The sequence below is a fragment of the Rousettus aegyptiacus genome, unplaced genomic scaffold (assembly GCF_014176215.1).
Source record: "Rousettus aegyptiacus isolate mRouAeg1 unplaced genomic scaffold, mRouAeg1.p scaffold_m13_p_17, whole genome shotgun sequence".
In the NCBI taxonomy this organism is placed as follows: domain Eukaryota; kingdom Metazoa; phylum Chordata; class Mammalia; order Chiroptera; family Pteropodidae; genus Rousettus; species Rousettus aegyptiacus.
In genome coordinates, this window is record NW_023416292.1 from 7,448,111 (window position 1) to 7,470,112 (window position 22,002).

A 22,002-nucleotide genomic window follows, 5' to 3' on the forward strand; every position below is an offset into this window, starting at 1 on the left:
CTCTCTTAGGTCTTCATCCTAATTAGGGCTTTATGCTTTCATAATACTTACTTACCTTAGGTCTCTATTATAAAATGTTTGACCTATGAAAATCAAATATGCTTCTGAAAAGTACACACATTTCACTTATGCCCAGTGTTGATTATTTTAGTAGAGACCACGCTACTTAAAACAAATTAAATAATATTAATACATAAAATTAAGATCACACTAAAATCTCCATAATTTTTAGATAGCTTACATTTTTTGCTTAATTAGATTATATTCTTGCCTTTGTCAGCTACCAAAACTCTCCTTTGAAGCTTTAATGTTTAAAAAAATTCAAAAAACAAAAATAGAACAGCTATACACCAAGATGAAAAGACTTCTAGAAATTACGGATATATAAGGCAAAGGTTGAGGCCAAGAAAATACTGCCAATACCTATAAATCTTCCAGCTCCTGCAAGAACCATGTTGAATTATATATGTGCCAATACAACTGTCAGTCACTTAATAAATGCTTCTTGATATAATGACATGGTCAGTGTCATAAATATAACCTGCTGTTCTGATATTAAGCCTCATCAAATGTTTAGCTTACTTGTTTTATAACAATGTACAGATAAGGCAAATAGGGAAGATAAGCAGCTTTGAAATGAAGTTACAAGTAGCTACAGTTTCTCTACAGACTCCTCTCTTTGGAGGTTTCATTCCTGTTGGCTCATGTCTTTTTTTTTTTTTTTTTTTTTAACAGGATGACAAAATTAGGAATTTTGGAGCCTACCCTTGTTACATTGTGAGATTTATATTTAGGCTTAAAACTAGTTAAGGTACATGCTGCTGTCTAGCTCTGGGTTCCCTTACACAACCCTGTATTGCCAAAATCCGTCTTCAGGTTTAAACGAAACACTGCCCCTTTTTAGTCAGTAATTCATGCTTCTGAACTAGTGCTCTGGCACAGTGTGGACCTATGTGTTTAGATTTTTGGTCAAGAAAAAAATGTACAGGCCCTTCTTCCCAAGGAAAGAAAAGAATATGGGTAGGAAAATCTCTTTGGAATAAGAAAAGGAAAATAGAACAGAAAAAAGGTGATATTCCCAGAAAAATATTTATATCATCACATCAACATTTTCTTTATTTATTTATATATTTTTTGTTTGTTTCAGTTCATTTTGGAAAATGTTTAAACTTGCCCTACCCTCAATACAACAGACACACACACACAACACACTTTGACCCTCTCTTGCTCAAATGATGCTTTCTTCTACTTTCTGTGCTTCTGACAGTAGCAGCGCCATTTTCCAAATATTAAGATTTAGGCCTTCATCCAGTGTCTCATCTTGTGACCACTCTCTGCTCCTGCCCAAATGTGCCACCAAGGATTGGGCCCTCCAGGAGGGTCCCCCTCTCCTCCTCTCTGGTTATCCATCCCAACTTTGATGCCTAACTTATGACCCATCTTTTCCCTGAAGACTTGGGATGAGTGTTAGGGTGGATGCACACTTGATTGCCACACTTGTTTAGCCAATACAGTAAACAGCATTAAAAGTATTTCAATAAAAATTTTTTAATTGTAAAAATTACCAAATATTTTAGAAGAACATCCCTTTACAAATAATTATTACATTTACTGTAAACTGTTCCCACCTAGTCACTAATATGGGTCCTCCAAAACAGCAGCCTGAGCATGGAACCATATATATTGTGTGATTCCCATTCAGAAATAATGCTTATTAGCTTGTATTACATCTGAAATTATGTCATTAATTACTAATTACTTTGATTAAAGTTTTTGTGGCATTCAGGAGACGCCTATTAAAATACAAATATCCCAGAGAGAGAGAACACTCCAAGCTCATTATCAATGATTTACATCTTTTCATGGATTATTTCAGGAATCTTTGATGAAATATCAAATCCCTTTCCACCTGTGATGCTAAATCAGTCGATTAAGCCACAGGAGGAAGCATAGCCTGTAACCCATTCTGTACTGTAATGCAGGACATGTGGGTGAGACTGACTGCTACCCAAAATACACCACCCCATCCCAAATTTCGTCTTTGAAACTTAAGCCATTAAATACAAATATCCCTGAAAGAGGTCACACATTAAACCAAAATGTTATTTTCACCTCTGAATAAATGCATTTATCAGGTTCTTCAAGGTGCTGACCTAAGCTCTTCGCTCTTAAATCCTCTGTAATGTCTTCAAATATTTCATTAAGTCCTAAGACTTCAACCCCCAAAATTATTGAAATACTCCTAAATTGTTGTAATTTGCTCTTAAATTCTGTCTTCAGCTAGCCAAGATATTCTGCTGTCTATTGGACATCTCTACCCATCTGTTCCATGAACACCTCATGCTTGATATAACCAGAACCAACACACTATAGTCCCTTCAAACTTGCCTCTAGCCATTTGTTATGAGTTCACTTAGCCACGCAGTAGCTCAAGTAGGAGCCTTAGAGTCATCTTTCACTCTCCCGTTCCCAATAAGCAACGATTATATCCTAAAGATTCCAAACCTATAATATCTCCCACCTGCATCCTTCTTCTCATCTAGGGGCCATGGCTCTAACACAGATCAGCCTTTCCCTTCACCCAGGCCGCTGAAAGGCCTTCCCAGCACCACTCTCCACTGTATGTAACTCTTCCCGACACTTGGCTTTGAGCGTGTCCTTCTCCAGTTCGAAAACCTTTAATGCTCTCCATTGCTTGTTAAATTAAAATCAAACTCATCTTGCTTTTGCAACACTCATTATCATAGGGCCTCCTCCCTCATCTGCTTTCACATACCTTACCCTTTTAGCAAGACTGGAATACTCACTGTCCTCTAAAGATGCCCTTTGCTTTCTAACCTATGTGCCTCGAATGGTTTCCTCCACTTGAAATACTTTTCCTCCATTCCTATTTCCACACATGGAAAGCCCACCTGTTCTTCAAAGTCAACTCCAGATTTTACTTTCTGACTCCCCCCGCTGGATGTAATCTGTCCCACCACTGAACTCCCGTGACATCTACTATGCCCTGAATTACTAAGAAGTACCATTATTTCTATGCTTGTCTTATGCTACTCATTCTAATGACAACTCCTTAAGTCTAGGAACAGTATCTTATTCTTCTCTACTCTGCCTGCAGTGCCTAACTCAATGCTTGCACATAAAATGCGTATATTTATTGAAGTATTTCTGAGCAAGTTTTGAAGAAGGATGAAAAAGACAGAGAAGGAGTTCCTGGATTCTGAAAGTGTGACAAGAAGTCATTACAGAGTCCTGGAGAGTGACTTAATACACTTTGTGAGACTATAGCTTAGGACAAGCATGTTGGCCAGGAATGGAAATCTGGGTCAGAGAAAAGGAGGGCCGATCCAGAGCACCAGCATCCACCTGGAATGAACTGGGGACTCTAAGGCTGACAAGGCAGCATGAAGCCATTGGGTACCTGGGGATCTTGGGAATGTCTTTGGGTCTTGAAATGCTGCAGCCCAAATCAGAGCACTGGGCCAGAGAATTCTACAAGAGGCACACAAGTTGGTGATAAAACAAACTGGCCATTTCACCATTCTACACACGCTAGACTAGAGCAGCTACATATACTTTATACACTAAAGTGTCTCTGGTAGACTCGTTCAGGTTGCTGTACATATGTGAAACTGTCAGTCAATTGTTGAATCAATCATCACATATTTATTGAGTTCTTTCAGTGTGTCAGGTATTGTGCTAGGTACTGGAGATACAGGAGTGAATCAAAAAGACAAAAATCCCTGCCCTCAGGGACCTTACTTTCTAACGAGAGGAGATAAATGGCAAGTAGAATATATACACAATATATAGAGTTTATGAGGTGATAAATTCTTTGGATAAAAATAAGATATGGAGATAAAGTGTTAGAATTTTAGGCATAGTGGTCAGGCCTTGTTAGGAAGGTGGCTTTTGACCACAGTCTTGGAAGAGGTGGAGCATGGATACATGCAGCTGTCTTGGGAAAGGGCGTTCCAGGCCAAGTGAATAGCCAGTGCAAATGTCCTGAGGTGAGCACAGGCCTGACACATTGGGTCCAGAGTATCTGGAGACAGAATCAGATCAGAGAAGTAAAGACGGCTTCCACCCCGTGCATGCCATTGTAAGAATCTGGTTTTTACACTGAGTGAAGTGGGAGCCTTAGGAAGAGTCTTAGTGAAAATTGAATCATTGGCTGAACTGTAGAAAGGACCAAAGACTGAAGCAGGGAGACTAGTTAGGAAGCTATTGCAATATCCCAGGCAAGTAAGTGATGATGATGATGGCTTGGACCAGGGCAGTGGCAGTAGAGATGATAAATGATCAGAGTCTAGATAAATGTTAAAGGTAGAGCCTGAAGGATTTTCTGATGCATTCAATGCCGGACATGAAGGAGAAAAAGAGTCAGAGATGACTCCAAAGTTTTTTGCGTGAGAAACTAAAAAAATAGTGTGGTTTATTGACTGGAAAGGAGACTATTAAGGGTGGCACAGTTGGGGGAGAGAAGAAATTGGGGGTTAGGTTTTGGATTTGTGAAGCTTGTGATATCTAATAAACATCCTAGTGGAGTCCGGAGGTCAGGAGAGAGGTCTAGACTGGATGTCTAAATTTGGGAATCAGAATATAGATGGTACTTGAAGGCATGAAACTGGTTGAGATCCACAAGAGAGTGGTTACAAGAAAGAGAGAGCATTCAAAGACTGAGCTTGAGACACTCCAAAGTTCATAGGTCACAGAGAAGGGAGGAACCAGTAAAAGAGACTGAGAAAGAAGAACCAGTGAGGCAAAGCCGGCGAGCAAGTTGTCTTAGAAAGAGATTAAAAGGTGTTTCAAGGAAGGAGTGATCGCGTTGGTCAAATGCCGCTTAGAGGTCAAGGAAGATGCAAACCAAGGAAAGATCTTTCAGTTTGGCCATGTGGAGGTCACCGGTGACACAACAATTCCAGTGGAGTGATGGGATCAGAAAACCTAACAGGAGGTCTGAGAATGGGAGGCAAGGAATTAGAGCCATTGGATATAGATACTTTTTGTTGTAAAAAGGTTGCACTTTATTTTAAAAGCCAGTAATTCAGACTTTTTACTCATTTAAATGATCAGTGTGCACAGCAATCTGAATTAGTTGAATTTTACTTGAGAAATTCCCCTTTCAAATGACAAAAAGTTTTTGTGAAATGAATTTCAGCAGTTTTAAGTCTGGCACTCTCTTTTTTAACTGAAGAAAAACAATCATTGCCTTCAGGGAATTTGCAACTCAAGGTATTTTAAGTTTTATAATTTAATTTCCATCTTGGAACTTTACACATACACACACACACACACACATACACACACAAATGATGACATCATAGTTTTCAGACTGGATATTGCAACTCGTTATAAATTACATTTGTTCATTTGAAATATTTCATTATCGATTTATAGTTAGTTCTTGTCTTGTTCGGTAGCCACCACTTACTCAGTTTAAAGTTTTTAAATAATATTTCTTATTTCATGGATGTTTGACTGCATTTTCTACTTGTAGACACTTGTACGTTGTTCACATTGTCATCTTTTGGGCACTGAATCTCAGAAAACATGAAGCTTGAGATTAAAGGTAGGACAGGAAAAACTGGCAGTAAAAACATGTTAACATAACGTACCGGCACAGGATAGGGTCAAGTTCATACTCAGAACCACAAGTGTGCTGTGAAGTACAATGATTTCATACTTGTGTTGTGATGATGTCATTATATTGTAACATTAAAGCCAAGAATTCTCCTCACCCAAGGGCAAAGCCAATTTCCCAGAAGGCTCGTTTCTTAGAGCCAAAGCTCCAAAGATGCCAATGCAACCCATGCTGATACTTCGTCTCATGTTATTTCTCAATTTTATGCTTAATTTACTCCTTTTGGTTTTATGTATTTTGACACAGCCAAGTGTATGTGGGGATTTCTCCATAGTCCTTTAAATGCTATAAAACTTTAATATAGGGAGATAAAAACAATAATAAGCCATGCCTCCGAGCCCTCACATTTAGTTCTCTGAGTTAGGCACTAACCACTTTTAGATACTGATTTAGATTTCCAAGTACTTGTACGACTTTAAATGGCCCTTGTGCCTTTGCTTGCCCTCCTCCCCCGCCCAAATGAAAATTATATTCTACCCGTAACCTGGGCATGCAACACTCATTGATTGTAAAGTGGCATCTTTACAGTTCTTAAATCATCATCATAATGGCCTATATCGTGCATGAGCCAATGCAATTTAATATAATTCAGAATAAAGCCAAGATGAATGCCCCACTCTCAATTTTAGGCATGCAACCCTGAAAAGTCTTTTGGAAAAAAATGAAATAATGCTCCTGGAAGTCTGTTGAGTTAGTCTGTTTTCAGCATAATTGCCTTCTCTCGGCTTCCTAATACTCTTAAAACCTCTGAGAGTCTTTAATGTACAAAGTTCAACAAAAATACCTTCAAAGCAGATTAGTTCTAATTATGTTTAATATTTGTTTGCTGCTTTATTGAATAAACTACATTTGCTTTTTAAAAAATTCACTTAACTGCATGTCAGTCACCCAAATTTTAAGTGTACAAATGAAATGGAAAACATTTATTACACAAATTTAATTACAATTCTAAGAAATAAACATGCAAATTAGATAGAGTTCAATTTGCAGATGCTAATCCTCATCCTCGATCTCTCGTTTCCTTTCCTCCCTGATTTTCAGTCTGTGCCTCTCCTTGATTCCTAGGGAGCCAGGCAGCCAGAGGTTTGGTTTTTCACAGTCGGAGGATCACTGTTTTAAAGAAGTGTTATATTTAGCACATCTGGCATAGTAGCAGTAAACAAACATTATAGTCTTTGTAACACTCTTGTGCAGGTGCCTTCCCCTCCGATTTTATTAGGTCTATGCCTTCCAAGCCTCTGCGTTCATTACACCTGAAATGACCCATCTCGACTACAGAGGGGTCCCTAGACAGAAGTTATGAATTAATGTTTCAAAAAACACTCCAATTGAGCCCAACATAGGAGAAACTTACTATTTGCAAAATAATGTGATTCCGGGGTGGTTTGAATTACATTCTCTTGACCAAGGACAACCTCCTTTATTACATTTTTATTTCCTGGAGGTTTTCCCTTGAGGCTCCCCACCCAGAAAGTGTTGCCAGTTGAAGTTGCAGCAGGACCAAGGTTGCTTTTTTATACACATGCAGCTCGGGAGGGGACTGGGCGAGGGCGGGTGGCGAGGGGGGAATAACTGCTTGGTCCTGCAAAGACATCTGTTTCTCATCTCCGTTTGCTGTGGCAAAGAAGAAAGTCTTTTGCAAACGGTGGGAAAGGCATAGTTGTTTTTTTTTTTTTTTTTAATCACACGCACACACGACAACAACAAAACTAAACCGAATTTTTTTAAAAAGAGAGAGAAAGAAGACATCTCAGAAGGTTGCCGAGTGCACACATTATTCTGCTGGAGCCGAGCCCCCAGGGCCAGGGCGGGAGCCCGGAGCGCGTGGGGTCTAGGCTGCGGGCTGGAGCTGGGCCCGCGTGTCCCCGGGCACAGGGAGGGGAGGGGAGGGGAGGAGAGGGGGGAGGGAGGGCGGGAAGGAGGGAAGGAGGCAGGGGGCGGGCTGGGGTGGGGGTGGGGGTGAGGGGAAGGCGCCCCGTGTGCTGCCGGAGGAGCCGCGGCGGCGGCGGGAGCAGAGGGAGGGAGAGCGGGCGCGCTTGTCATGTTCTCTCTCTCACCCTGGGGGCATCCTGCACAACCTCTCCTCGGAAATCCACGGGGAAATGGCAAACAGGATTGACGGGTTTCACACGCTCCTCGCTAGACAGAGCCGCTCATTACCATAACCGTCTGCAGCGACGGCGGCGCGGCGCCCCAGTCGCGGCGGCGGGACCTGCCCGGACCCTCGCCCGCCGCGCTCCCGCGGCCACCAGCGACCGGGCGGCCGGGCGGGACCGGCGCGACTGTGCCCCGGCGGCCGGGCTGGCGCCGCGCCCCGAGCGGACAAGCGGCAGCTGGAGCGCTGCGGCCGCCGCCTCCCGGCCGACCCCGCGGTAAGAGCCGGGCTGGGCGGGGGCGGCGAGGGCGGAAGGGCCGAGGCCGGCGCGCGGGGACCGGCGCCTCCGCGGCCTCCCGAGCGCCCGCCGCGCTCCGAGGCAGCGCCGGGGCCACCGGGTGGACTCGCGCCGGCGGCGGCGGCGGGACCGGGGGCGGCGGGGGCCGGGGCTCCGCGGGGCGCGGAGGAGGCGCGGGCTTTTCGCGGGTCTGGAATGCGCCGCGAAGCCTCTCCCGGGCGGGAACCGCCGCCTCCGGCGCTGCTCCGGCGGCCGCCCGCGCGCTCGGCTGGTCTCGGGTGGGAACGGCGGCTCTGGGGGGACCTCGGGGCCCTCGGGGGTCGCTCGTCCTCTCGTCCTAGGGGACGAGGGTCAGTAGGAGGGGTGCCCCCAGGGCTGGGCGCCGTGGCGCCTGGCAGGTGGGGAGGGCGGGCTGGTGGATGTCAGGAGCGCGCGTTTGCAAGAAAAAGGAATCGCTGCAGGAGCTGACACCTTCTGTCCCCCGCCACCTCCGCCCCCGCACCCTCCTCCCCGGCAGCCGAGCCGCGCTGCGGGCGGCGGCGGCTCCTCTGTCCTCAGCTCACCTCCCCGGCGGGCTCGGTTGCTGGCCGCCTGGTCCACGCCTCCGCCTCTCTCCTCCCTTCCTCCCCTCCCGCCTGCTCGGCCCTCGCAACTTTCCCGAGTGTCCGGCTGGGCGACAAGAGGCGGGGGGTGGCGAGGACGCCCGCGCGAGGTGCGGCCGTGTCCCCGCGGCCCGGGTCCTACGGACGCGCGGGGCGCCCCGCGGGCGCCGAGTGGGCTCGGCCGGCCGGGGAGGTAGGGAGGGCCGGGCGGGATCGGCGGCCGGCTGGAGCGCGAGCCGGGGGCAGCCTCGCCAACTTCCCTGAGTCATTTCCTTGGAATCCTACCTTTGGTGTTTATTTCCCTTAGAAGGAAACTTGGTTTAAAAAAAAAAGAAGAAGAAGAAGAAGAAAAAGAAAGAAAGAATAATAATAACCCTTATTCTTCAGGAGAAACGCAGGACTCGGGCACCATGGAAAGACAACTTGCCTTTGTTCCCAGACACTTGGGGAGTTGTTTACTTTCTCCCGCGGCCGGGGGCAGGGGGGGCTTTGCTCGCTGCCGCGGAGAGGGGCTTAGGGGCTTCGGCACGGACCCCCCGGGGGTGTGTCTGTTACGCGCGCCAGGACCTGGTGGCTGCTGCCAGCCTGCGGGGGTTTCAGTTCTCTAAACCTCGGACCCCAGGCTTGGGCCTGGGATAGAGCCCAGGCACCGGGGCTGGGACCCTCGGGCACCTCCACCACCCCCACTCCCGCCCCTGACCCCCTCAGGTCCAGGACGCGAATTCCCAGCACCAGGACCGGACCTAAAGCTCTTGGCCTCTCGGAGCTACAGCTGAGAAATGTACTTCCCAGAGCAGACAGGTGTACTGCAAGGACTGCCAGAAAAAGCGACATCTGTCTATTTAGCAGGGTTGAAGGATTTTATTCCGCCCATCCAGCCACTAAACAACTACTCCCATCACCGCCACCATGAGCTGGTTGAGCCCTTGAGATCTTATTAGGGACAGTGTTGAGGTCAGGGGCGTGGTTCCACCTGGGCAGGATATTTAAGACTGGCAGCGGAAACGCTGCATTGAAATTAGCAGCCTTTTACTTTCCTGCTTTTCAGTATGGGAATAAGACCTCTAATTACTATAAGGTTCTTAATAAAACGTTCTCGAATTTCCAATGATAGATGGGGGGCGGGGGATGGACGGGTAAAGAATGACCAGGATCCCCTGTTAAATTCAAGGTGCCACTGAATCTGTAACTACCCTGTTCCGTGTGCCAGCCACTCCTATTAGCATCATAATGGCTCCTTGGAGAGAACGAGCCCAACTCATCTGGAAAAACCAAATTGTATAGAAATGCCTGGTAACTTTACTGTGAGCATTTGCTGGAAAAAGCTTGACATTTAGCCATCAGCCCCCTGGGAATGCTTGAGGTGTCATTCCTCTATATCCACTTGGCTGACAAAACAAACATGTGGGAGCCTGAGGATAAAAGGTTAGGACCTTTTTATCTTTTATTTTTTTAAACTCATATATAGACAAAACACACTTGAACACCCTTCTTTTGAATTCACTCACCTCTGATGTTAAGAGAAATATTTTACCATTAACGTACATCTTTGTGACTGTCTGTAATATTAACAGCACATACATTTGTGAATTTAAACTTATGAATTCAGTAGCAGAATTATAATGTGAATTTCATCATCCAGAGAATTATGACAGCTTGGACCTGAACATGTAACACAAGTAAAGAGTCATGTGAAACATTGGTGTTTAGCGCTGCACGCTCAATTCTTCAAGAATGTTAAACTTACCTTCTTAATTTGTTAACTTCCTGATGTAAGTTCTAAATAGACTAGAAAGACTCAATTGAAAAATCTCCTACACCCTCCTAAATAATCCCAACTCATTTATATTTTATTCAGACTTAATGTAAATCATTTGTGGAACTCAGCCTCTCCAGGTAAATATTTTGGGTATAAAAGTTTTCAATTCAGAAAAGAAAAACTTACTGCAATTAGATATCATAAAGGAAAAAAATCCAGGATACAAATAAGTCTGCCACTTTTCAAATTCATGTTTCAATATTGGATTAAGATCAGTACTTCAAATACAAATGCGTAATGATGGAATTTCTTGTGCTGAAAAAAATAATAACAAATAGAAACATTGAAATCCTTAACAGCCAGGAAAGCTACAACAATAAGTCATTAAAATATAAACAAACTCTTAGTAACATAAAACAGCACAGGGCCCACATAATGTCCTATTAAACAACTGGTAATTGCTGCTAGGGGCCTGCAAATGCTTTTCTTTCTTGAGGGGCATGGATTTGTCAACCTGCGTTCGTTTAGATGTAATAAAAGTTCTACATAGGCAAAAAGCTTGGATCTTATTCCCAGAATCCAGCACAAAAGGGAGTATAAATTTCAAGATGGAAAATAGTGTTGCAGCCGCAGAGAGAGCTACTAACTCAGAAAAAAGCTGTGCTTCGTGTGTTCCTGGCAATAGCACTTCCTAATACAGTTGTCGTAGAATAGGTTAAGAATTTCATTTTGGACCATTTCATGAGAGTCTTCTGGGGAATAAATTATCGTGAGGTCTGGTACCTTGTTTGGATGCCGAGTCTGAGGGGTGATAGACAATGTAGTCTAAATTTCTTGGTTGGTTGATGACTCAAAGAGCAAAATTGATGATATGTCCCACCATTTCTTTTTAGAGAATTAATTAAACCTCCTCTCTCTCTCTCTCTCTCTCTCTCTCTCTCTCTCTCTCTCTCTCTCTCTCTCTCAATAGATTTCCTAATAAGTCCTAATTGCTGCCTCTTTGGAGGCCATTTGAAAAGAGAAGGGGTAGGTGGTTTAGAAGCCTTAATCAGCTGGCTCCTCATTTCAGCCACTGACCCGGACACCTCCTCTGTCTTCAGAAGGCCTTTCTTTATTCTCAGTGAGATTGGGATGGACTTGAGGATCTCAAAAAGAAGACTGAGTGAAGGATGGAGGAATTGCTGCCAAGAGCTGCTCTGTTAGCCAGAATGACATTATCACTGTAATGAAGCTGCTGTTTCCCCTTCCCCCGGTGTCTTTCCTCCTTTTACCTGGAAGTGGACCCTTGTTATAACACGTAGGTAATAGACTCCTATGAGACGATGAAAGGTTCACCCTTTCCCAAAAACATTACAAGCTATCTAATTTGGAGAAGAAAGCAAGAACTAGACCCTTCGTGTATATTTGAAAGACAGTCAATCTGCAGAGTTGGCCTGACATCACTCTGTATGACAGTTCTTTAAACGGCGAAGTGAGAATAGTGGAGGTTTGGCTCTCCTGAAGGAACTGGCGCTGTTTTAATAAGGCACCGAGACTGTCCTGCTGTCACCATTGACCTGTGGCCCCTAAATCTTTTTACTTTAGCATCAGACCCTCCTCTACCTTGAACTCACTCTTGACCCTACCTTGAGCCCTACTTAGGACCAAGTGAGGACACTGAGCTCCCATGGCCAGGCTCCCCCCACCCTGACTTATGGAGGATCCCAGGGTGCATCACAGGGCAGAGAGGCTCCCCGTCTCCCTGGAGGCCCTGGGGAAGGACGTGAACTGGAGAGAAGGGCAGTGGTGTGTTGCCTCTTGGAAAGTTCCTGCCTTGCGTCTGGGCTTTGCAGAGTAAAGAGTTGCCGGCTGCCTCTGGCGCTGAAACCCTGGCTCCTGTTTAATATTCTGCCTGCTCCGTTGATGTTGTGCTTGGCTCCTGTGGGACTGCAACTCACGGCTTGAAACTGGAGCCAATTTTCTGTCTTCATCTCTCAGTGTTTTGACTGGAGGCAGATCCAGTTCAGGCCGATCAGGGCTGGTGGAAACAACTACCAAGTGTGTCTCTGTCTGCTTCGCTTTGGGAGAAGAAAGTGGAGGGAGCCCCAGAATGTTGTCGAGGAGCTGGCCCTGCGGAAGCGGGAGGAGGAGGGGGCAGCGAGCACACCGAAACTGAGAGCATCAGTAGGGATTCCGAGGGAGAGTTCTGACTCCCCTGCCCTTGTCTTTTGATTGATTAGTGGATTTCATCAAAGGAGACTCTCGGGGGGATTGACTAGAAAATTGATTTCGCCTTATTAATAGAAAGGAAGTGCAAGGGTTTTGGCCTTGCCTCCTGGCAGTACATTTTCTGAGGGAAGGTCAGGAGGAAAATGTGTTTAGGAGGCAAAGCAGCTGTCTAGAAGAAGGCTGGGGGGAAATCTGAGAACAATAAGAAATGGGGTTTTAAAGATCCGCCCATGAAATGCAGATTGCTGAGCCGGAGGCTGAGCTAATAGCAAGAGAGTTTGCTGAGGTTTTTCGTTTTCGTTTTTGTTTTTGTTTTTTTGAAAAAATAATAAAACATTTCAGGGTGAAGTGGGGAAGGACCAAGAAGTAAAAGTTTCCTGAAGCGAAAGAATGGAGATGCCAAGGCCACCCATCCGCTGGCATGCTCTTGATTGGGGCTGTTTTCTGTTTTTTCAGATCTGAGGCTGTCAGAGATGACTCTGGTTCTGTCCATGAATAGATTCTGCGAGCCCATTGTCTCGGAAGGAGCTGCTGAAATTGCAGGGTACCAGACACTATGGGAGGCCGACAGCTACGGAGGCCCGAGCCCCCCAGGGCCAGCGCAGGCTCCTCTGCAGGGAGACCGAGGGGCCGGCCCCCCGCTGGCAGGTACTGCTCTTGACCTTCCCCTGCCACTCTCTGAAGCCAGACTGGTGGGAGGGTGTGGTGTCTGGTGCGCCCCTCTGAGCTGAGCCTTGCTCCAGGGACTTCCCAGGCTGCCTGTGCACCTTGCTAAGTGAGCCCAGGGCTCCAGGGAGGGAGGACCAGAGGTGATATTCAAATTGCATTCAGATCTGAGTCTGGACATGTGCTGCTGCTTCGGGTGTAAGTCATGTGTCTATATTTTTAAGAGAACCAAACCAGATTTTAAAACTCTCAGTTTGGGTTTTGGTTTTCCGCCCTGTGGAGCTGCATGGGTCTCTCACAGCCACACAGCCCTAGTGGGCTTGACAACGAAATGCTCATCCCACGAGACAAATAGGAATCCGCACTTTGGGCCAGCAGCTATCTGTCTCTTCTTTTTATTAAGCACACAATGGGCTTTGGTATTATAGGGGAAACAATTTCAAAGCTCAGAAAAAACAAATATGTTCTTTCTTTCTGATTCTTTATTATGTTTTAAGGTAAGTTCCTTTCGATACTTGTGTAGTACTGGCTATCAAAAAACAAAACAAAACAAAACAAAAACTACCACATAAAATAAGTACTCTTGAATTGTTTTTCTGAAAAGGATTAAACACTGTGGTCTTTAAAAGTTAGACCCTACTTGAATTCATGGTCAACATGTTACATTTTTGTGAGCAGAAATAACTTTGGTTACCTAAAATTTTAATCTAAAATTTTAAATTTCATATTTAGAAAGAAAGAATATCATAACTCCAGTGTGCAGACAATCATTTGTTTCCTCACCTTGAGCCAATATTTTAAACTTGTTTGATTATTAATGCTTACAGTTTAATATGTGTACATTTGAACAGTGGTATTATGATATAATTAACTAAACAATTTGAACAAATACTAATATTATTTAGGAGTTGTTACCTTCCTCCCCTTTATAAATTTTGCTGTTTGCCTATGCATAGAATTAAGGATCTAAGTATTTCGAAAATGCTGAAATGTCTTTTTTTTTTTTCCCTATAATTGTCTAGAAGTCCTTGCGTGGCCTGGGTCACAGGATTCCTTATGATAGCAACTATTAAGACAAATGTTTATTTTTAATCACCACATGTACAGACAAATACGTAACCAAGTTATCTTCTAGAAGGAAAAGAAAGAAAAGTATTTTGTTTGGAAAACCTCTGGCCAACCACATGTCATTTGTCATATCTGATTTATTACCACAGGATCACATTACAGGGGAATTTCAAATCCTATAACAACGTCCAAGATCACACACTTTAAGAGGAAGTATGTGGAAGAAGAGGATATTCACCCACCACTCAGCAGCTGTAACCATAAAGTACGTTTTTTTAATAGTCGTTATTTTTATTACGAGTTTGAGATATTAGTAACAGTTGCTCGATCCATTTCCAAAAATTAAATTGTTCCATCCAAGCAACGAAAATGAGCCACTTCTCATCAGAGCCATATTAGTCGTTGTCACTTTTTTGGATCCTGTGTTATTTTTTACAAGGAGTCGAAGAAAGAGCCAGCAAGAGCTCCTCTACCCAGAAATAACAAAATTATATAATCCAAGGAATGTCTTTTTCACAAATGATTTCGTTTTTCTCAAGTCGTTTTAAGGATTGTGGTTATTCCAGGGATCCGCGTGTGCCAAAATATACCTGCTCTTCGCTGACGTGCTCCCTGCTCTGAGCTCCAGCTCCTGTGGGCCGCACCCCTTCTGTGTGAGCCCCCATGGGGGTGCTTACCCAGAGCTCCTCCCGACCCTTAGCAGTGGGCTCCCTCGAATGTGTACATGAAAGCAGAAACATTCATTACACGTGTTCAGTTTGTTAAAATATATCATTCATTTCCAAGAAGGGTCCAAAGTTAACTTTTTTTGCATGTATTAGAAGAAAAATAACAGGATCGGGAAAGTATGTAGAGTTATGAAACTGGTCATCTAAGCTTTTCAAATACCAGTTCTTTTTCCTTATGGTTATCTTCCTTCAAAAAATTGCTGATTTAAGCAAGCCAGACCATAGTCGTCTGATATGCAGAGAGAATTTTCAGCTTTTGATTCATCTTTCTGCCTGTTTCCCTCTGACCCACACCCCAGCCCCGTCCTTTAGCTGTCACTTTGACCCTGCTCATAAAGACATTGGCATGCATTGGCGGGTGCTGGGCTTTTCCCTACGTGTGTAGTTCCTGCTTTGGGTCAGTCTGTGCTGGTTTAGTACACTGCTCCTCAGGTCATGCGACCAGTTGGCTTTCTTAGGAGCTGGAAGAGCTGGCCCCAGGACACAAGCAGTTTATTTCTTTTTCAGTTTCTGTGTTGCGATTGTAGCAGTTTTCCAGTTGCCACTGGGTTTGTACCAACCATCACAGTGTGATGGTGCCACCCAGCTCAGGACTGAGTGCTCTCATTCCCTCTCTGCATCTTTCCTCCTGCCTGACCCCAGAAGGACACTTCCTTTGGCCCTTCAACTGAGATATTTTCAGGTTCTGAGCCTCATTCCTTATCATTGTCCCCCTATTGAGCAAAGATAATTGGTAAGTATACAAAACCCAGAGGATGAAAAGAGGGACAGCGTTAAAAGCCAGTTCTCATGCTCCTTGATGATGGCAAGGCCAGGTTTTGAGGTATATCCATGACGACTTGTATCTTGGGATCTTTTTTTATTTACAGCTTTATTGAACTATAATAGACGATTAGTTGCTCACATTACATTGTCCAATTCAATGAACTTTTTTCCAGTTATAGTTGGCATATAATAATATATCAGTTTTAGTTGTACAGCACCTGGGATCTTTTAAAAAACATCTCAGTGAGTGTGTAAGTGTGTATTCGTATACATACACATAAAAGCACAGGTATCATAAGAGAACAGCTTGATGAATTTCACAGAGCGAAAGTTGCCATGTCGCATCCAGATCAAGAAGCAACATAACCCGCGCCCAGCCCCCTGGTTGTGCCGCTTCTAGCCACTGCCTCTCTGCCCTCCAGAGAAACCGCTCTCCTGACTTCTGTAGCATTGCGTGCTTCGCGTCCCCCTGGCTGCTCCATAAAAGAGCCAACGGTCTGGCCTGTCGCCGCTGAGTTCTGTCGTGGCTGGATTCCCTGGTGCTTGACCACGCCAGCGATTCAGGAAGCCAGGGGCATTAGTAGCACCGGGGACGGCATCTCTAAATGAGCCTGGGGGAAACAGGATCACAACGTGCCCAGACTCAGAAAATACCCAGAGAAAAATATGCTGTGATGACATTTTTGTGTAGTCCATTTCCTAAGCTTTTTCTTCCTTTTTTTGATTTTTAGACTATCTCGATTTTCGAGGAACGAGCCCACATCCTTTATATGTCCTTAGAAAAGCTGAAGTTTATCGATGATCCGGAAGTGTACCTCCGAAGGTCTGTCCTTATAAACAATTTGATGAAAAGGATCCACGGAGAAATCATCATGCAGAATAACTGGTGCTTTCCCACCTGCTCTTTCAACGGCACCTCTGCCCAAGAGTGGTTTATGGCTCAAGACTGTCCTTACCGAAAACGACCGCGGACGGCCAAAGAGGAGTGTGAAAAGTTCCACGCCTGCTGCTTTTACCAGGAATGTGGTGGTCACTACCTAAATTTACCCCTTTCTGTCAATGCCAATGTTGGAAGTGCCTCCTCCACTGGCGCCTCTCCCTCCTCACCTTCCTCTCCCTCTCCCCCTCTGCCTTTACCCAGTTGTTCCCACCAGGTGGATTTTGATGTGGGCAGTGCACCCATTTACAAGGGTGATGGCCAGATACCTGCCAACGAAATCTTTGTTACTAATGTCAGGCCATTTGGTGTTCAGGAAAAGGCCAAATTAAATGATGAGAAAGCAAATAATGATGCCAACAGGGATGGTGGCCCGCTAAGCCATGAACCTGTGGGAAATGACCTTGCTTTTGAGTGCAAAGGCCAATTTTATGATTATTTTGAGACTGGATATAATGAAAAAAACAATGTAAGTGAGTCTTGGAAAAAGTCCTTAAGGAAAAAGGAGCCTTCACCAAGTAACAAACTGTGCTGCGGCAAAAGGAAGTAGAACATGAGCCATCTTTTCGCCGAAACTTTGAAGCATGCACAGCATGATCAATTAGCTCTCATAAATTTTATTTTGAATGGATTTTCTAGTTTTGTACGACTGATACGATTATGCCATGAACATGCCGTGTCGTTTAAATGCCTGGAGAGCAGACTGCATAAAACATCTGTATGGTAGGCATCAGCAAGCTCCTTATCAATGTGATGATTTTACCAAGAAAACAGTTGACTTAATGCTTAAAAGTCTATCTTAAGTTTTCTTACAGAAAAGAATAGTTGATTAGTCTGGGGGGACAGTGTGCCCTCGTTATATTTCCATTACCCCCAAGGAGCCTGTCTCTAGCTAAGAAATTTCAGTGTTTGCCAATTAATTAGGTAGTTATTTGATAAACAGATCAATATAACCAGCAAAGGATGTCTGCTTCGTCTATGTGACACAGTATTTTTTTTTTTCTGAGTAAAAGACTGAAGACAGGGAGCTAGGTGAAACGGCTTCATGGGGCTGTTAAGTGTTTGTATTTAACAGTCTTGTGTGACAGATGAAAATAGGATGTAGCGTAGATGAGGCACACCTGTCTAGGGGCGGCAATCAAGCGCTATGCGTAGAGAGCACTCCCTGCAGGTTCCCGGTTGCCTGGGATGGGTGGTCAGGCTTTCAGAGACGTGTTATACAGGGCGATTTTTGGTGCCTTACTTTATCTTAATTTTTGCCACGGTGAAAATTAAGGATAAATCAGAGTTACAGCAGGGATTTAACAAACAGGAAAAAAAAACAACACACACACACACAGGGTGGATCAATATTGTTTGGAAACCGTTGACTTCAAACTATTGCGTTCAACTTTTGATTCGACATCTCTATTCTTCCTTTATTTTTGATGCCCAATTGCTTTTGAATTTGGCATTTTTAGAAAGGGATGGAGGAAACAATAGAGAGAGCTGTTGGAAACCAGCGCTAGCTGCTCGAGCTTTTCTATGGCAACGGTCCGTTGCCGGGGTTTGGGTTTTTTGGGTTTTGGGTCGTTTTGTTTGGTTTGGTTTTCTTGTCCAATGAAGTTCATGAACCAGTGGCATGCATTATATTTTAATCTGTTTTGCATCATTTCACTCGTTTAGATTATAAAAGCATGTGGTTTTTTATATATGACTTTTGCTGTTGATTAAGAAGCACAATGTTAATAAATGATGTGGTGATCAATAAGGTTTTATCTTAAAGAATGTAAAAATTTTAGGTTTGGGAAAGTTATTTTGGAGAAATGGGACTCAGTCGGCAATAGTATGTATTTGGTCAACATTTTTCTCAATAATCTCTTTAATTTGTATATTTGCAAGAGGGTTCCAAGTGCCCTCTACTCCAGCCAACTCCTCCTGCTAAGCTGTGCTCCAATTTCCAAGGTTACTGATTGGCTTGGGCCTCCTTAAACAGTACTTCATAGGAACCAAATGCTCAATGGAGGAAATCAGTAAGTCCTCCCGGTTTCTCCAAGATAAAGCTTTTTTTATTATTGCTATTAATATTAAATATAGGTCTCATTCATACAGTGTATGAGTAGGATCGTCATTTGGACAATGTCCACAAGGACCAATTTTTAAAACATGTTCTTGTGTTATGGCTAAATAGTCTAGTAAGGTTTTGTCCTTTATTTTCAATATTTGATAAACATTTGATGTTGAAAACTTAGATGATAGATGCTTGTATATGAATGTGTTGTTGTAATAAAGTGAGGTTTTCTTGATATATATTTATTAAAATGATCAAAACTCATTAAGATTTTCTTATTTTAATGATTATTGGCGATGCTTCTCTTTTCCAAAGCGCTTTCTCCTTTACAAAAAACTCAAAATGTCTAGAAACTGTAGTGGGCAGTGGCCACATAGGCATTTTCAAAATTAAAAGGTACTCAAAGAGGTCAATCTGATAGGTGTTTTAGAATGGTCCTAGTTTGTAGGTTTAGATTTCTGTAGATAGAGCATAATGTTAATAAACGATGTAGTTGGTGATCATAAGGTTTATCTTAAAGAACCTCAAGATTTTAGTTTTCGCAAAGTTTCTGGAAAAAATAATAGCATAACATGAAGTCGTAAATGCTGAATCCTACTTGATTCCTTTAGGAAATGTCGAATTATCGGGAAGACCCATATGTAAATGGTTAAAACAGCTACAAATTATTGCTAGTAGTATTCCATAAATTCTGTGCTAATGTTATTCTTAGAGGCTAATATTTTATTTGCTAAAAGGGGAAAGCTAGTTGGAAGCTAATTAATTTGTCAAATGTAGCATTCTTAGTGTGAGTGTAAGGCATCATAGAAATTTAAATATGAAAGAAAAGATTTATCCTTTTGCTTTTTAAAAGCTGCAGTATTACCAGATGTTTTTCTTGACGACCAAATCTGTAAATGATGAAGTTGGTGATTTTCTGCAGCACTCACCTGAGCTGCTGGCTCACGCCTCTGCTCAGTGGAACCCACTAGAGCCTCTGCAGGAGGAATGGTGCCTTCGGATCCGGCTTCATTAGAATTTGTAATTTTTAGTCATCATGTTTTCGTTTCTGGGATATTTCCAGAATACTAAAAGGAATACATTTTCATCATCAAAAAATAATCCCTAAACATTCATCTAAATAACAAAAAAGACTCCTGTTGTTGGTATCAGAGCATTAGGGCCTCACCTGTGTTGTTTCTATTCAGGAGATGCTAAGCTAGGTTTCTCCAGAGTGGTCCAGGCACCCCTTGGTAGTAAGTTGAATCTATTAACTGAAGTCTATAGTTATATCCTCAGAGACTGGGAAAGCTAAGACACCCTCTGTGCCACACTGCAGTCTACCCACCTGAAGGTAGCGCTTTTTCTCACTGCTGTGCTCAGCTTTAAGGAAAACCTGATGTGGCAGAATCCAGACTTTTAAAAGTTAAATGAGAGGAAATCTTTACTTAAGAAAATGGCCCAGTTCCCCACGAGTGCCTTTAATTGCTAACTCCCCTAGGCACCTAGGTGCATTTCATTAACCAAATCATTAACCTTTGTCTCTGGTCCTTCCTCTCTAAAAGTGGGCGATGGGGAAGATGGTCTGTAAAGGTATTTTTTAAAGGCCAAAAGGTAATCATCTTCATATGCTTCCACTCTTAAAACCCTGTTGTCCTATACTTCACTTTGAAGGGGGCTTGGGGACAAGATTGCAGGGATAGGGAGCTGGGAGGAAGGGAGAAAAATTAGAAACCGGTGGAAGTGACTATGTGACAACCCAACAATCATTAGGACCTAGCATCTCTAGCATGACCTTTTAAGACAATAGGAATTTAGACCATTTTACAAGCTACTTTGTTGAATAAATGCTGAAGCGAGTGAATGAAGATATTTATTTTTTGAGCTCGTAGATATAACTTCGCCAAAGCATGGCTCCCCACCCCTCTAATCGTGAACTTGTGTTTCAGCTCCACTTGATTACTTCTTTTCTGTGTATCGAGGAGAGCCGAGAACAACTTGCAGAAAAATGGGCATTGCAGAAGAGATGTCACCCTCACAATAAATACCAGGACAAGGATATAAGAGGACTCTTGTGGTTCAGCTAGGCTTTTATATCTCTCAAATTGTGAGCAGAAAACGTTTTTGAAAATAATTAGTTGTTCAAATCCATTTTTATGACGGCCTTTTAAATTTGAAGTCATTTCATTCATAGTTAAAGTTATCATAGCCCTCCCAATTTCCAAAGCAAGGATTCTGCATGGCATTAGCGATGATGGTTTAAACTGGGTGCAGAACTGTCCCATGATGAGAAGAATAAGATCACTATTTAAATAATAAAAGAGACAGTGGATGGTTTCTAGTAATTCATTTTAAGATTGCTGTGTTTTAATTTTGTGGTTTAAAATAAATGCAGTAAAGGTCTTTTAAGTTATTACACGGTGCTTCCTTTGCTTCCTTAGAGCTATAGTGCATAAGCGAGGTATGTTCTCTTTACATGGCTAAAACTTCTCCATTTTATGTGATATAGCTACATGACCTGAGGTCAAACAATTACTAGTTTAGAGATTGTTCTCAGCCCCGGGTACATGCCTTATTTTAACTGGGAGAACTCACTTAGGAAAAGCACTTGCAAAGATGTAAGTTATGAACACTTGAATCTCACATCCTGCCATAAAGTGCATCAGCAAGTGAGTTTAATAAAACATGCTGTTTAAAATAGTCTGTAATTTCCTGTTTCTGCATTTCCCTTCAGTATCTGTGACAGGCTGAAGAACTATGACTAAACGAAGGGAATTTACACAAGCTAGTCTGCTGCTGTTTGCAAACCATCGCCATGAGCTTCATCGTCTTTGGTAAACAGTTCTCTGGTGGGCTGTCTATGGTTGCTTTTTTTTTTTTTCCCTGGGTGTTGGTCCAATTTGTTAATTTTGAAAATGCAGACTACTTATTCATAGCCTGGAAACACCTGCCTTTGACCATAGTGAAACTGATAGGATGTGTGGAGATGAATGAGTCATTTCTCATGAAATTTTCCATGTGTCTAACCCCATTTTTATAACTGTTCCCTTGATTTAAATTTATAAAATCTTATAAAAATGCCATATCTTGGGTGGGGGAGAACACACATAGAAAAAATCTTGAGGAAACATAAGTTGCGATCTTGCATCGTGCCAAGATCCCAAGAGAGTGGGCAAATAACTGAACTTGGCGGAGGAGGAGCG

At 43.3% G+C, this 22,002-nt stretch overlaps 2 protein-coding genes across 4 annotated transcripts; one reads left to right on the forward strand and one right to left on the reverse strand.

Annotated features, from left to right (window-relative positions):
• Window positions 1–5,969: 5,969 nt before the first annotated feature.
• Window positions 5,970–8,916, reverse strand: LOC118612842 (translation initiation factor IF-2-like). The gene is made up of 2 exons (XM_036234471.1): window positions 8,601–8,916; window positions 5,970–6,754 (listed from the first exon to the last, which is right to left on the reverse strand). The coding sequence occupies exons 1-2, from the start codon at window positions 8,906–8,908 to the stop codon at window positions 6,706–6,708; spliced, it is 357 nt and encodes a 118-aa protein (XP_036090364.1). The 5' UTR covers window positions 8,909–8,916; the 3' UTR covers window positions 5,970–6,705.
• On the forward strand, window positions 7,621–19,084 carry SERTAD4 (SERTA domain containing 4). 3 transcript variants are annotated; one of them, XM_036234470.1, is made up of 4 exons: window positions 7,621–8,016; window positions 13,063–13,254; window positions 14,490–14,605; window positions 16,565–19,084. In XM_036234470.1, the coding sequence occupies exons 2-4, from the start codon at window positions 13,080–13,082 to the stop codon at window positions 17,318–17,320; spliced, it is 1,047 nt and encodes a 348-aa protein (XP_036090363.1). In that variant the 5' UTR covers window positions 7,621–8,016; window positions 13,063–13,079; the 3' UTR covers window positions 17,321–19,084. The 3 variants fall into 3 exon arrangements, with proteins under 3 accessions (XP_036090363.1, XP_016014063.1, XP_036090362.1); XM_016158577.2 differs by lacking the exon at window positions 7,621–8,016 and adding an exon at window positions 11,369–12,561; XM_036234469.1 differs by lacking the exon at window positions 7,621–8,016 and having other exon boundaries at window positions 11,369–13,254.
• The last annotated feature ends 2,918 nt before the right edge of the window (window positions 19,085–22,002 follow it).

Excerpts from the sequence above, each read along its gene's own strand:
- LOC118612842 (XM_036234471.1), bottom strand. The coding sequence starts at position 8,908 with ATGACTCAGGGAAGTTGGCGAGGCTGCCCCCGGCTCGCGCTCCAGCCG. Across the intron at positions 6,755-8,600 it reads CAACCGAGCCCGCCGGGGAG|TGATCCTCCGACTGTGAAAA; the intron begins GTGAGCTGAGGA and ends TCTTTAAAACAG.
- SERTAD4 (XM_036234470.1), top strand. The coding sequence starts at position 13,080 with ATGACTCTGGTTCTGTCCATGAATAGATTCTGCGAGCCCATTGTCTCG. Across the intron at positions 13,255-14,489 it reads GGCCGGCCCCCCGCTGGCAG|GATCACATTACAGGGGAATT; the intron begins GTACTGCTCTTG and ends TTATTACCACAG. Across the intron at positions 14,606-16,564 it reads TCAGCAGCTGTAACCATAAA|ACTATCTCGATTTTCGAGGA; the intron begins GTACGTTTTTTT and ends TTTGATTTTTAG.